The 13,934-nt window shown below is 39.1% G+C and overlaps 1 protein-coding gene across 1 annotated transcript in view; it reads left to right on the top strand.

Moving 5' to 3' along the window:
* CDH8 (cadherin 8) overlaps positions 1-13,934 on the top strand; it is a 310,258-nt gene that overhangs the window by 99,963 nt on the left and 196,361 nt on the right. Inside the window, exon 2 of the mRNA XM_008139872.3 lies at positions 3,700-3,994. Within this exon, the coding sequence (XP_008138094.1) occupies positions 3,700-3,994 (295 nt within the window). The remainder of the gene's footprint in view (positions 1-3,699; positions 3,995-13,934) is intronic.

The following is a 13,934-nucleotide window of genomic DNA, read 5'->3' on the forward strand; positions in this document are numbered from 1 at the left end:
TCCTCCTGAGGTCCAGACCCGGGGTCTCACAAGCATTTGAAACCTGTAAATGGCTGTTCTTACACACCCACAACTCTTTTATTTGTAATGCCAAACTGGTTCCTTGAGCATGCCACATACAAAAGTGCGTGTATGATACAAATAACAGCATGAAGCTAATGACTAGAGACACACAGTATCCTATGTTTCAAGATTTCCATTAGCCCACAGATCTAGATTTTACTGAGACTTGCTAAAAATGAATTTTCAGAAGTAAGAGGAATCCTATCGTGTTTCCTGTGTTTTTTCATCTTTTCTCTGCTTTTCCAGCATGAAGTCTTGGGAACTTGCTTTCCCTGAGGCTGAGCAGAGTGTTTCCTGATACATGTTTATGGTAGAATATGGTATGAAGTAGAACGATTTTAGTTATTGCACATTTACCACATCTGCTTCCCTTTTTCTCTATTTTCCAAATAGGTTCGATCAGATTCTAAAATCAATTGTTTGGGGTAGATGTCTCATCCCCATACTACAGGCAGAGCCAAAGAATCACAAACAAGTGTATTAATTTCTCCAGTTCATGTAGTTAGAGAGACCGGAGTCTTAACTTTGTGCTTTTCTCTTTCCAACACTGTTTTTCTCTTCTTCTCCCTCAGTTATTTCTAAAGACAAGGGACCATTAAAACCTTGATTAAGGTTATAATACTAATTTACTAATTGATAAATGTAAGAAAAATATGGCACAAATAAATTCCAACATAATAATGATAACACCATAAGGGCTTAACTTTTTAAAAAAATTTTAAATCCTAACCCAAGGATATGTTTTTATTGATTTATTTTTAGAGAGGAGAAGAGAGGGAGAGAAACATAGATATGAAAAAGAAACATCAATTGGTTGCCTCCCATGCACGCCCACCTGGGATTTAACCTGAAACCTAGGTATGTGCCCTGACTGGGAATTGGACCCGAAACCTTTTGGTGTACAGGGTGACGTTCTAACCAACTGAGCCACACCGGCCAGGACAAAGGGCTTAAATTTAATAGCAAAAAAATATTGTGGCTAAGTGCAAATTATACCAATACCTTCTGTGTCTGAGGAATGCTTTGTATGTGAATGGAAACCTCCAAGAATGATATATTATTCAAATATTCTTTTTTTTAATAAAAATGCTAATGGAAATGTTAAAATGCACATAAATTAAAGTGATCATAAATTAGGATTAATATCACATTAATGAATTATAATCCCACATTCATTAAGATAAAGTGGCATTTCAATATTTGCTCTTGTTAATAAATTTAATACAATAAATGAAAGGGATACATTTGGAGATTCAATAAATATTTGATGTAATCGTAGGCTTTAACTTTTTAAAATATTTAAAAGCAAAGTAGGAGATCTAGATGCATTTGAACTCTTTGTTGCCGCTTTATGTCTTTTTAAGCAAATCTTTTCTTTTCATTTATTGAAGCGCTAAATACAATTTAAATTGGCAAAGAAAGTGACGGAGATTGTTCTGAATAAAAGTGATCCCAAGAGAACACAACCTTTTGAGTTTCTAAGAGTTTCTTTGAAGAAGTTTTTTTGTGTGTGGGTTTTTTTTTTTGTGTTTTTTTTTTAGGAACAAGTATTTGAAATCTCATGGTGCGATAAGTGGAACTACATTGGTATTTAAATAACTACATTAAACTGAAAATACGCACTTGAGCAGTATTTTCCAACTATAATTCAATGCGCCCCCCTTTTTTTTTAAAGCAAACTAAAAATATAAATTCTTGTTTTATTTTAGTTTTTTTTTTTTTTTTTAAAGCAGGAGTCAACATAATATTAAAAGAATCACCAGGTATCAGAACACACCTGTCTCCCCCTTGAGAGTAAACGGAACAGTTGAAAGCCAGGGATTCTGTACCTACCATCACGTTTCAGGTGGGACAGGTGTTCAGTGAGTATGTGTTGCCATGACCTGAGATGGAGCTGAATCCCTGATGCAAAGTTGTTCGTTTTCAGAAAATGTGCTACCCCGTTCTGGCCTCAGTGTTCTTCATAAAATGGGAATAATTTTCCTAGACCAGAAGAATTGTATGGAACAAAGTAAAAAACATCCTAGACAAACATAAGATTTTTAAAAATATATTTTTATTGATGTCAGAGAGGAAATGAGAGGGAGAGAGAAAAAGAAATATCCATGATGAGAGCGAACCATTGATCGGCTGCCTCCTGCACACCCCACACTGGGGATCGAGCCAACAACCTGGGCATGTGCCCTGATCAGGAATCTAACACCTGTTGGTTCATAGGTTGACGGTCAACCATTGAACCAGGCTGGCTGAGAACAAACATAAGATTTTAATATGCATCAGATTATTAGAATTATTTTTGTTTTTGTAAATACTGCAGGCAAAACTGAGTTGGATTCTGGGTCTACTACACTTCGTTCAAAAATATAAACCTCAGGGAGGTTATTATGTGCCTTGTCAGACCTCCTTTTTCTGATGTTTTATATGAAACTAGAGGCTTGGTGCACAGAATTTGTGCATGGATAGGGTCCTTAGGCTTGGCCGATGATCAGGGCTGATCTGTGGGGCTACCAGCGGTGCAATCAGGGGGCTCCCGCTGGCACCCCCGCCTTGGCTGGCCTGGGGCCTGTGGGCTGGGGACAGCTCCTGCGTTAAGCGTCTGCCCCCTGGTGGTCAGTGCACATCATAGCGACTGGTTGTTCCATTGTTCGGTCAACTTGCATATTAGGCTTTTATTTTATAGGACATCTTAATTCATTTAGTTTTTGGTAAAAATTACGGGAATTATGTGAGAAGTGATTCGCATGGTTCTTGGCATACAAATAGTGAACCCTAAAAGGTAGCTAGTGATAAAAACTTTAAATTCATGTATTAATAAAATGAAAAGAATCCATACATTTTTGTTATGTTCTCCTTGATCTTTTTATCATTCTAAATGCATATCAGTTTATACTAAACTGGTCAAAGTCTTTTTAAATTGAGTTTATTGGGGTGACACTGACTAACAAAATTACGCAGGTTTAAGGTGCACAGTTCTACAACACTTCCTCTGTACACTGTATTGTATGCTCACCACCCCAAGTCAAGTCTCCTTTCATAACCATTTATCCCCACCATACCCTCCTCTACCTCCCTCCAGCTCTCACTCTCCAGGCCCCCAGCCCCACCCTGGCCCTGCTTGGCAATCACCACACTGCTGCCCATGTCCATGCATGAGGTTTTCTCTTTTGCTTAATCCCTTGACCCACACCCTGTTCCTTCTTCTCCCCGACCCCACTCCAGCCAACAGCTGTCAGCTTGTTCTCTATCTATGAGTCTGTCACTATTTTCCTTACCATTCCAACTTATCCGGATGAATTTCATTATATTTTATTTTGATTTATAAGAATACATTTGTGAACTTGTATGCATATATGCATAACCCATGGACACAGACCATAGTGCAGTGAAGGCCTGGGGCTGGTGGGGGCAAGGTAGAGGGGGTCAATGGGGAAAAAAGGGGGACATGTGTAATACTTTCAACAATAAAGATAACATTTTAAAAAAGAATACAGTCGCATAGACTCTTTGTGCAGCTTCTGATTGCAGAGACTGATGAAGTTCCAATGAATGCAAAAAGAACCAAGTGGTATTCAAGCAGGAGGGAGTTAAAAGAGAAAACAACGTTGCATCACTAACCAATGTCACCTTTCATTTTAGCTGCACACAGACCTGGATCCTGGGAGCAAAAAAATCAAGTATATCCTGTCGGGCGATGGAGCTGGGACAATCTTTCAAATAAATGATATAACGGGAGATATCCATGCCATAAAGAGACTTGACCGGGAGGAAAAGGCTGAGTATACCCTCACAGCTCAGGCAGTGGACTTTGAGACCAACAAGCCCCTGGAGCCTCCTTCAGAATTTATTATTAAAGTTCAGGACATCAACGACAACGCACCGGAGTTTCTTAATGGACCCTATCATGCGACCGTGCCAGAGATGTCCATTTTGGGTATGTACGCAGAACTATTAAGAGTCACTTTTAACATAGCTCCTGGCATCGGGGATAGTGTGTGGCTGAATAAGAGGCATCTGTGACTGTCTTATCTCTCATTTGCATTTCCAAATCCCCCCCTTTTTTTTGGCCTCAGTGCCACAGCTCGATAGCTTTAGTCTCTTAGTAATAGGAACTGACGAAGCGGTTTTATTAAAATATCTCTCCTTCCATGACAGTACTTCAATAGGCCGAATTTGTATTCTTCTCTTACACTTGTACTTGGAGTATTTGTTACTGAGGCGGATTTATCAAGATTTGTTCCAACATGCCAGACTAATCCTGTGGATATTTGCTTGATGGTTAATTATTTGTGCACATTCGCATGCAATTGCAGTGTGTCGAGAAATAGGGAGCCGTTGAGGTCTGTAGGCAGCCAGATACTGAATAGAGCTGGTAGGCTGACCCCAGAGTGGATTAGGAATCACAGTTACCGGAGACTTCTGTGCAGTGGGTGTCTGACCTTAACTGAAATTTAAAAAAATTAAATTAAAAAAAATACACACACACACACACACACACACACACACACACACACACTAGAGGCCCAATGCACAGAATTCGTGCAAGGGTCTTGGCCCTTGCAGCCTCGGCTGCCTTGTGGCCCTGCCCACTGGTTGTTCTGGAAGGTCATTCTGCCGTCTGGTCTAATTAGCATATTAGCTCTTCATTATAGAGGATATATTTTTTTATTTCAGAGAGAAAGGGAGAGAGAGATAGAAGTATCAATGATGAAAGATAATCATTGATCGGCTGCCTCCTGCACACCCCACACTGGGGATGGAGCCCATAACCCGGGCACATGCCCTGGACTGGAATCGAACCCTGACCTCCTGGTTCATAGGTTGATGCTCAACCACTGAGCCATGCTAGCTGGGTTGAACTTTGTTTTAGAAGCGCCGCCATCACCAAAGACCCACTCCCAATTTTTCTGAGCCATTGAAGTACTCATTACATTTTTCAGAGCAGTATATATGTCAAAACATGATTTTCTATTCTTTTTTTTTCTTTTTCCTTTTCTTGGGGGGATCTGCTTATCTCTCCCCAAACCCTGACCTTGATCCTGGAAATACCCCTGGTCCCAGACTTTATAATATAGAGCTCTTTCTTATCTGACAAAATTAATAGGCAAGATCCAAAAATGAGAGTGTGAAATACCAAAAATCTTTCTTTTAAAAAATATTTTTATTGATTTAAGAGAGGAAGGGAGAGAGAGAGAGATAGAAACATCAATGATGAGAGAGAATCGTTGATTGGCTGCCTCCTGCACACCCCACACTGGAGATCAAGCCCGCAACCTGGGCATGTGACCCGACCAGGAATCTGTGACCTCTGGTTCATAGATTGACACTTAACCACTGAGACACACCAGCCGGGCCCAAAAGTCATTCTTATGTATGGAACATAGACACTACTTAGTTTAAAATTACATTTAAGACAACCTATAAGAATACATACATCAAAATCAAAAGACAACAAAATCACATACATTCGAAGTAGGTGGACATGATGACACAAATGAAAACACACACACACACAAGTAGAGACATAAATTGAAGGCCAGAATGAGGTGAGCAGCCTGGCTTTAGCGGATATCTCCTGTCTTACCGTATAACGTTGGCAGAAGTGCCCACTGCAGCAGCAAATCAGGATGGATGGCAGGTCTTCACATCTCCCCCAAATATGACTCCTGCCAACACTCTACTTTGTCAATTTTTTGTGCAAGGAATTCTACCTTTATTTTGTTTTGTTTTGGTTTTCATCTTATCAGAATCGCATCACTCCTCTTGGGTTGGCTGAAATGGACACTTTCTAGGGAAACTTGTATGGCTTTCCAGTAGGAAATTCTCTCTTTCCCATTACTATTCCCACAAAAAGAAACCCACCAATAAGCAAAAACATCTCCAGGTGCCTACTTCTTTTAAATCCTGACATGGAAACAGAATTTGAGAAACTTTCTTTCTCATTTTCTTGTTTAGGATAGAGAACTTGCTTCGTTTACCTTCTCATCCAGGTGAGAGTAATACTGTTTTAAAGGATGATGGTCACCTTCAATACACAAAGACCCCTTTATTTCACTTGCTAACAAATGGTGAAGAGGGACTGTGGTTATTTTTGCCTCACTGTTATGATTTCTACCTCTCAATGGCAAAGCCTATATCTATTTATTGTAAATGTGTCAGAGGCTTCCATTTCTGTGTATGTGAGTCATGTGCCTGATAAATATTTTGAGAAAGAAGTTCCCTCCTCCAACTTCTGCAGGCTCCAAGGTCAATTTCAGCGAAGCAAGGGATTGTAGAGATATTATTAGCTACATTATGCAACGTGTGTGTGCACCTGTAAATATACAGTACATAATGTTTTTCTATCTAAAAGATGTTTCTCAGTGAGGCAGTGCAGACTAAGAAAAATTAACGTTCATTAACATGCACAGTTGTTGTTTTTCTTAAAAAAATGCCTTCTCTATTACATCTTTTTCAAAAACTACATGAAGCATGCTGCTGTAGTTCCAAGTGTGGGTTTGACGTTAGATGGAGTTCTGGATCCTGGTATCCTTCCGTATGATCTGGTTCACCTTGAAGTTCAGGGAGGTTACATGATCATTTATTTTCCTTAGCTACAATGCAAAGATAGGCATTTCCATCTTGCTTTCGTTGTGTGAGAATTATGTGATCATATACAAGGTTAAGGTGTGCCTTAAAGTAAGCAGGCATCCAATAATTGATGGTTGTGATGGTTTTCAAAAATTATTTTTATTGCCCAGCTGGTGTTGCTCAGTGGTTGAGCATCGGCTTTTGAACCAGGAGGTCACAGTTCAATTCAAGGTCAGGGCACAGGCCTGGGTTGCAGGCTCGATCCCCAGTGTGGGGTGTGCAGGAGGCAGCCAGTCAATGATTCTCTCTCATCATAGATGTTTCTATCTCTCCCTCCCTCCCTCTCTCTCCCTTCCTCTCTGACATCAATAAAAATATATGAAAAAACTTACTTCTATTAATCTATTTCCCACCTTACGTTTGGACCTTTCCCCATGTATCGATCCTATGTAATCGTGTGTCTGGTTACTGTTTGACTCCAGCCTCTCTGGGTAAAGGAGGCAGAGGCAGCGCACTATTTTGTTGTCAGGTGTGAATTATTCCCTTCATTTCTCACGAAGGTGAATATCAGGATGAAGGTCACTACTATCTCCTCTCTCTCCCCATTACCACTGTTCTCTCTCAGCCGGTCTCTCCCCTCCCCTCCCCTCCCCTCCTTCCTCCTTTCATTTTTCTTTCTTTGCTACCACAGAAAGGCCAGCACCTGCACCTGTACGCCCCGAGGAATGCCAGGGGGGAGGGGGAGGAGACCTCATTGTGCAGAAAGTGAAAAATAAAATTCTAATTGAGAAATTGGCCAAGATTAAATTGAAATGAATCTGATGTTCAGGGACCGTCTGCCAGTTGACAAGCTGTCAAGACAAAACGCACATATATATTTGCCCAAATGGCAGCCGCATTATTTTAGAAAGATCTTATTTGGGAGCCGGAGATACAGCTCTTTTCTATTCGCCTGTGAATCGCAGAACTTGATGACAATTCGCTTTTATAGCAAATACAACATAAAGAGCGACATGCGAGCGAGTCTGGTTTTTACTCTGGATACCAAACTGGCATTGTTGAAGTTGGTTTTTCGATGCAAATGTACCTATGTTTATGGATTTCCAGATACTTTACATAGGTATTTTTCATGCTGTCGCATAGTGGGGGGAGGGGTGTTTAACCCTGATTTTATGTAGACACCTGGATTTGGGTAAAATCAGCTTTTTTAACCTAGAATTCCAGGTTGTTCGGCTGCACATTTGCCTTCTGCCTGCATAAGGGGCAGAAGCCAGGTAATCTCACTTTCTCTCTGTCATGTGCACAAAGCTCTCTACCTACAAACCCGTGTTTGGGAAAATTCAGCGATTATTTTGAAAGCATTTGGCATGGCTTAGAGTTGGTCTCCAACAGATACTAGTTTCTTTACAGCTGTCCACTTGTGAGTTTTATCAGCATGATTTAAAAATTGCCTATATGACATGAATATCAACAGCCTTAACTTTATGTTTCACAGATATGCATATTGGAATGAACTCTGTTTTATTCAAAAGAGCATATTAGTGAAGGTCGAAGTCAAGGGATGAGAAGGCCAAATACAGTAGTCCCTCCTTATCTGCAGGGGATACATTTCAAGACCCCCCACTGGATGCCGAAAATAGTCCCTATATATACTATTTTCCCTATATATATATATATATGCATCTAGGATAAAGTTTAATTTATAAATTTAGCACAATAAGAGATTAACCTCAATAACTAACAATAAAATGGAATAATTATAACAAAAATACTTTAATAAAAGTTATGTAAATATGGACTCTCTCTCTCAAAATAGCTGGAATGTTCTCTTTAATATTATCAGACCGCAGTTGACTGCAGGTCACTGGAACCAACTACCTTGCCCACCACACCTCATGGCTTTTGGAATGAATAGTCCAGGAGACAGGCAGATAGTCAGGAACAGAGACAGGAAACTACATAATGCTCTCTGCTTTTCTTGTCTTATCTATCTAGTCATTTCTTAATATGTAATAGACTTATGGCAACAGCTTCCAATCTGTACTCAAAATAAGTTTATTGAAAAAAAAGTCAAATTTAATTGATAAACACTGAATTAAAGAAAGAAAAGTACCGTACTTTTTATACTTGTCTTTGAAGTATACACTGAGTGGCCAGATTATTATGATCTCTGAATGCATAATAATCTGGCCACTCTGTGTATATCCTATATAATAAAAGGGCTAATATGCAAATTGTCCCTTCGACCAGGAGTTGGACCAACAGGCAGGCCAGCCAACCACCCATGTCCCCTCCCCCTGGCCAGGCTGGCCGGACCCCACCCATGCACGAATTCATGCACCAGGCCTCTTAAGTAGCCAGATTATTATGCGTTCAGAGATCATAATAATTTGGCCACTTGGTGTATACTGGTATGTATCCTAATTTAACAATAAATTAGGTTCCTGCACCCAGTTGTGGTTTGTGGGTGTGTGTATGTGGGAGGAGGTGCTTCCCACACACCACTAAGCAATTCTTGGACACCATCAGGGTGTCCTATAATTCAACTCAACTCTGACTCTACCCTCAGGGAAGTAGCATCACTTTCCACAGGTTGAGGTGGTCCTACCAGACTGTGTGCCCACCTCCCACCCCACTCCAGAGACCAGTCAGAAGTCCTGTCGTCACCTGTGCTTCTTACCAACAGGCTATAAATCAGATGTCCCCATGGCCCCTTTCCTTGGGTTCCATTAATTTGCTAGAGTGGCTCACAGACTAGAGTGCCATTGTATTATAAAAGGATATAATTTAGGGACAGCCGGATGGAAGCGATGCATAGGGCAAGGTACGTGGGAAGGGGCACGGAGCTTCCATGCCCCCTTCAGGGCACCAGTCTCCCCAAACCTCCAAGTGTTCACCTATCCAGTGCTCTCTGAAGCTGTCTTTTGGGGAGGCTTCATTACATAGTTATGAATGAGTAAATTATTGGTCGTTGGCAGTTGATTCAACCTGCAGCCCTTCTCCCCTCCCTGGAAACTGTCTCTATGCCAGGCCACGTGCTAATTCAACAAGCAGTTAAATAGTGAAATTTCCCATTTCTGAGGAGTGAATTGAAAATCATAATGGCTATAGCTTACATGGATTAGCTTTGTATTCTTGTCACTGCCCAGTCCACATTTTAGTCCTCTATAAAAAAAGATTCCCAAAGTAATAATTAAAGAGATTCATTTTTATATTCTTTTTTTATTATTCAAGAGACAGTTTTTGTCACATACACTTAAAAGATTAAAGAAGTTTCATGTGGACAAACGATCTTAAACCTACCATACTTCTTTCTGACAATTTTGAGGTTGTGGCTTGCTTTCTCTCTTGCAGCTAGATATTAAGGCAATTCAGCAGCATTTCCCTATTTTAAAGAAGAGATGCATAGTAAAAAAAAAAAGAAAAGAAACATATTGATGGGTTTGATTATATTTTTTGCCTTATTCGATTCAGAGTGATGAACAAAATTGAAATTCTTTAGGAAAACATGGGAAGGAAATCATGAAGATTGAAATAAACACCCTCATAAGAAACCCAGCTGTTCGACCTGATATGAATGCCTATAACAGCTGAGGTTTCAAAACTCTAAGATGGGGTGAGGATTGTGTAGTTTCTGTTCTGCATTAAGAAGCTAAACCTCCATAGGGATGCGTAGACAGTTGGCTCGATAGCTTATTTCTTTTTAGTACCGAGTAATATCCCATTGTCTGGATTTACCACATTTTGTCTATTCACCTGCTGAGGAACATCTTGGTTGCTTTTATATTTTGGCAATTATGAATAATGCTTCTATAAACAAATGAATAAAAACAGAAATTTCTAGCATATTCACATGTGAAACTTATTGGCAATGAACTGTGAGAGGTACCTAAAATGTATTAGTCTTCTAAGAGGCATTGTGTGTTGTCTGCATTGTGGCTAAGAACAAGTGTGGTGTATAATGATGGAATTATCAAGCAAGGTTCATTTGAAGGCCTTTTGTGATGAGAAAACTCCTTCCACCAAATTTTGCTTTAATGCTTACTCTCATGTTCTCCCTAAATGATAAGATGCTATTTCATGAGTCGATGATTGGTAACACAGTAATATAATTAATCAATTGCATTTTCCCTAGTGAAACTCTGTTTTTAGTACCTTATCATTGTCAACTCATATCCCTGATTTCTTCAAATTTAAGGCTTTTTTGATCCAAATATCAACTTATAAAAAATATGCTAACAAATGTAGACTAGCTTAGGAAATTTTATTAGAAATTGTACCTTTGCTCCTGTTTCTATGCAGGTCAAATTTTATCAAAAGTCAGCTTTCCGCGATTTGAAAAGAGTTAAAATTCTAGAGCTATTCAGTGTAGGGTTGGCATAGGAGCCTCAGATCTACTCCTGCTTTGGGGTTCCATTAGCAAGATAAAAACCCAAGTATTTTCAGTGGTCTCCTGTTGTGTATTTGTCTATGAACTTAGGAATTCCAAGTAAGTAGTTGAAATCTTTGAATTCTTTCTAGAAGATGAATTCTCAATCGCTAGCCAGTAAAAATTCTTTAGAATGGCATAAATCACCAGAAAATGTAGTGAAATACCGCATTTGATTTTTCAAGTTGTAATATAGGCATCACTTTTTATCAGTATAACAGAATATTATGTAAAAATGTATTTCAGTAAGTTACATACATGTAGAAAATTTGAACCCACTGAAAACAAATTTTATAATCTCTGCCCCTAACCTCACCCCCTGCATTGTGGAATGCGGCCTGTTGTTACAGACTAATTCAGACACCTCTAGGTCCCATTCATAGGTATCTCATAATTTAAATCAATGTTGGCCCCATTCATGGGTATCTCATAATTTAAATTGATGTTTTAGTCTAATTTAGAAACCTGTAGGTCCCATTCATAGGTATCTCATAATTTAAATTGATGTTTCAAATTAGAGCATTGACTGAGCGTTAACAATATCTAAGTAAAAAGGCAACCTTGATTCTGTATCTCCACCTGTGCTTTTAAACCAGGTCAGCCAATCAATATACCAATTAAACAATGGTTTACGGGCCTATTCATAGCAAGAGCTACCGCTGAAGTTCTGTGTGTTTCCATTTTAATTTTTCTTCCACTGTGTCTTGCGCTTGCTCATTAGAATGAAATTCAATTTAATTGAATAACAATTTGATCATCAATTTGGTTATCCCGGTGCTGACTCTTAAAGTTTTTCAGAAATCTGTCTTTTCTTCATTTGCTTGTTGGCTCTTCCTGTTTCTGCATATATTGGTTAGCCTTTCTGAAAACTAGACTTCACTTCCCTGTAACTCAGAGAAATGCTCTATGGCCAACACTTCATCCAGGCCTATCCTGAGCCCTACTGAGGAAAGTCAGATCTACTGCTTCCTACTCAAACAATCTTCTGTACTTCATATGCTGAGAAGTGTTCTCATAGCAGGAAATCTGCACTCATCATGAGGAAAACCCAAGAGAGACCTCAGGATCATGGGCTCATCTGGGTAGACTCCTATGAGAACTGATATTTTTGGATTCAACATATTTATTGATTCTAGAGGCAAAGGACAAATTGTTCTTAAATTATTCAAGCCGTGTCTGTGTGTAGCACTCTGTGAATTAGCATCAACACTCACGGTGTTATGAGTTATTTCTTACCTAGCCACCTCAGGAAACCATGGATTAGAAGGGGCTGGAGAGTAATGCTCATGGAAGTCAGCTTTTGCCCACAGTCGCCTGTCAGAGAAATGAGCCCACAGCATGTCAGAGCACATCCCACACACACATTTGTGAAATTCTGAAGTCTTGGCCGAAAATGAATGTGGGACACCTTTGTCAGTAAATTTTTGGAGTGTGGCAGTGATCTTCAACCCTTTTCATCTCATGGCATACATAAACTAATTACTAAAATTCTGTGGCACACCAAAAAAAATATTTTTTGCTGATTGGGGTAAAAAAATAGGTATACGTTTTATTCATTCCCACTGGACAGCTATTGTTGTGTTGGCTATTGTCATGTCATTTGACAATCTAAGGGAAAAGAGGTCATTGTCCCTGACTAAATAGTCATGTATTGCATGTTGTAAAAATTCCTATGGCACACCAGTTGACAGTCACTGGTGTATGGCATGCTCTTCTCAGATGCTTGCCCCTCAGCTGGTAGAGAGGTTCCTAGAGTCTCTACACATGTATTAATACTATTTTTTAACTTCAATATTTGTGTATCATGAGCTTAATTATTGTGCTTCCTGGATTCACTGAACTTAAAAAAAATTGCCATTTGAATTTTAGACTCAAATGCTTTTATTTTTTGGTAGGTTAGCCATCACAGTTTTATAAGTGCCTTTCCGCCCCCCCTCCCCATTCTTACCAGTATTTTCACATAGAGAAAAATATGATGAAATCTATATATCAAGGCAGCTACATGCATAGATAAGAATATAGATCAATATGTAGAAAATGGTAGAGAAGATATGCAAACTGTTAAAAGAATGAAAGGATAAAGATATGAACAAAGACTTATGTAGAAAAAGAAGATGTAAATTGTGTGTGAGTGTGTCTTTGATATGTAGTTAGATATCCTGAAAAAAACAAAAAACAAAAAAAAATAGTTACATTGTGATGCTGTAGCTGAGACCATGTGGATTGTCTCAGATATATTTTTCATTCTAAGGGAATGAGATTTCATTCCTTGTGACTGTGCTCGAAGAGTTTAAAGTCAGGAAAATCATATTTGTGGCACTTTAAAGATGATTTCATTCATTTTCTTTTTGTCAGGGAGCATGCCACCAAGGAATCTTCTCTTTATAACCATGTTATACTTTTCAGATCTCATCATTATCTTCCAATTATGAATCTTTGCAAACCACAACAGTGGTTTGAGTTCAAGAAATGATGGAGGAGGGGAGAGGAGGGAGCTAATCAAATAAAGGTTTTTGAAATAGGTGTTGAAGTGTCCATATGTATTCCTTATGAAATCTAATGTTATTCACTTAAGGCTAGCATAATGAATAATTACTTTATTCCTACATAGAATTTAATATTTCATAAGTGTTTATGCCCAACACTGTTCATGTAAATTCATTTAATCTTAACAGCCTTATTGTTACTCTCACTTTTATTCTGGTTTTAAATACGTTTTTATTGATTTTAGAAAGAAGGAAGGAGAGGGAGAGGGAGAGGGGCATCCATTGGCTGTCTTCCCCACACCTCCTGACTGGGAATCCAAACAGCAACCTCTTGTTTCATGGGACAGTGCTCAACCAACTGAGCCACACTGGCCAGGGCCGTTACTTTC

This window comes from Eptesicus fuscus, chromosome 21 (assembly GCF_027574615.1).
Source record: "Eptesicus fuscus isolate TK198812 chromosome 21, DD_ASM_mEF_20220401, whole genome shotgun sequence".
Lineage (NCBI taxonomy): Eukaryota > Metazoa > Chordata > Mammalia > Chiroptera > Vespertilionidae > Eptesicus > Eptesicus fuscus.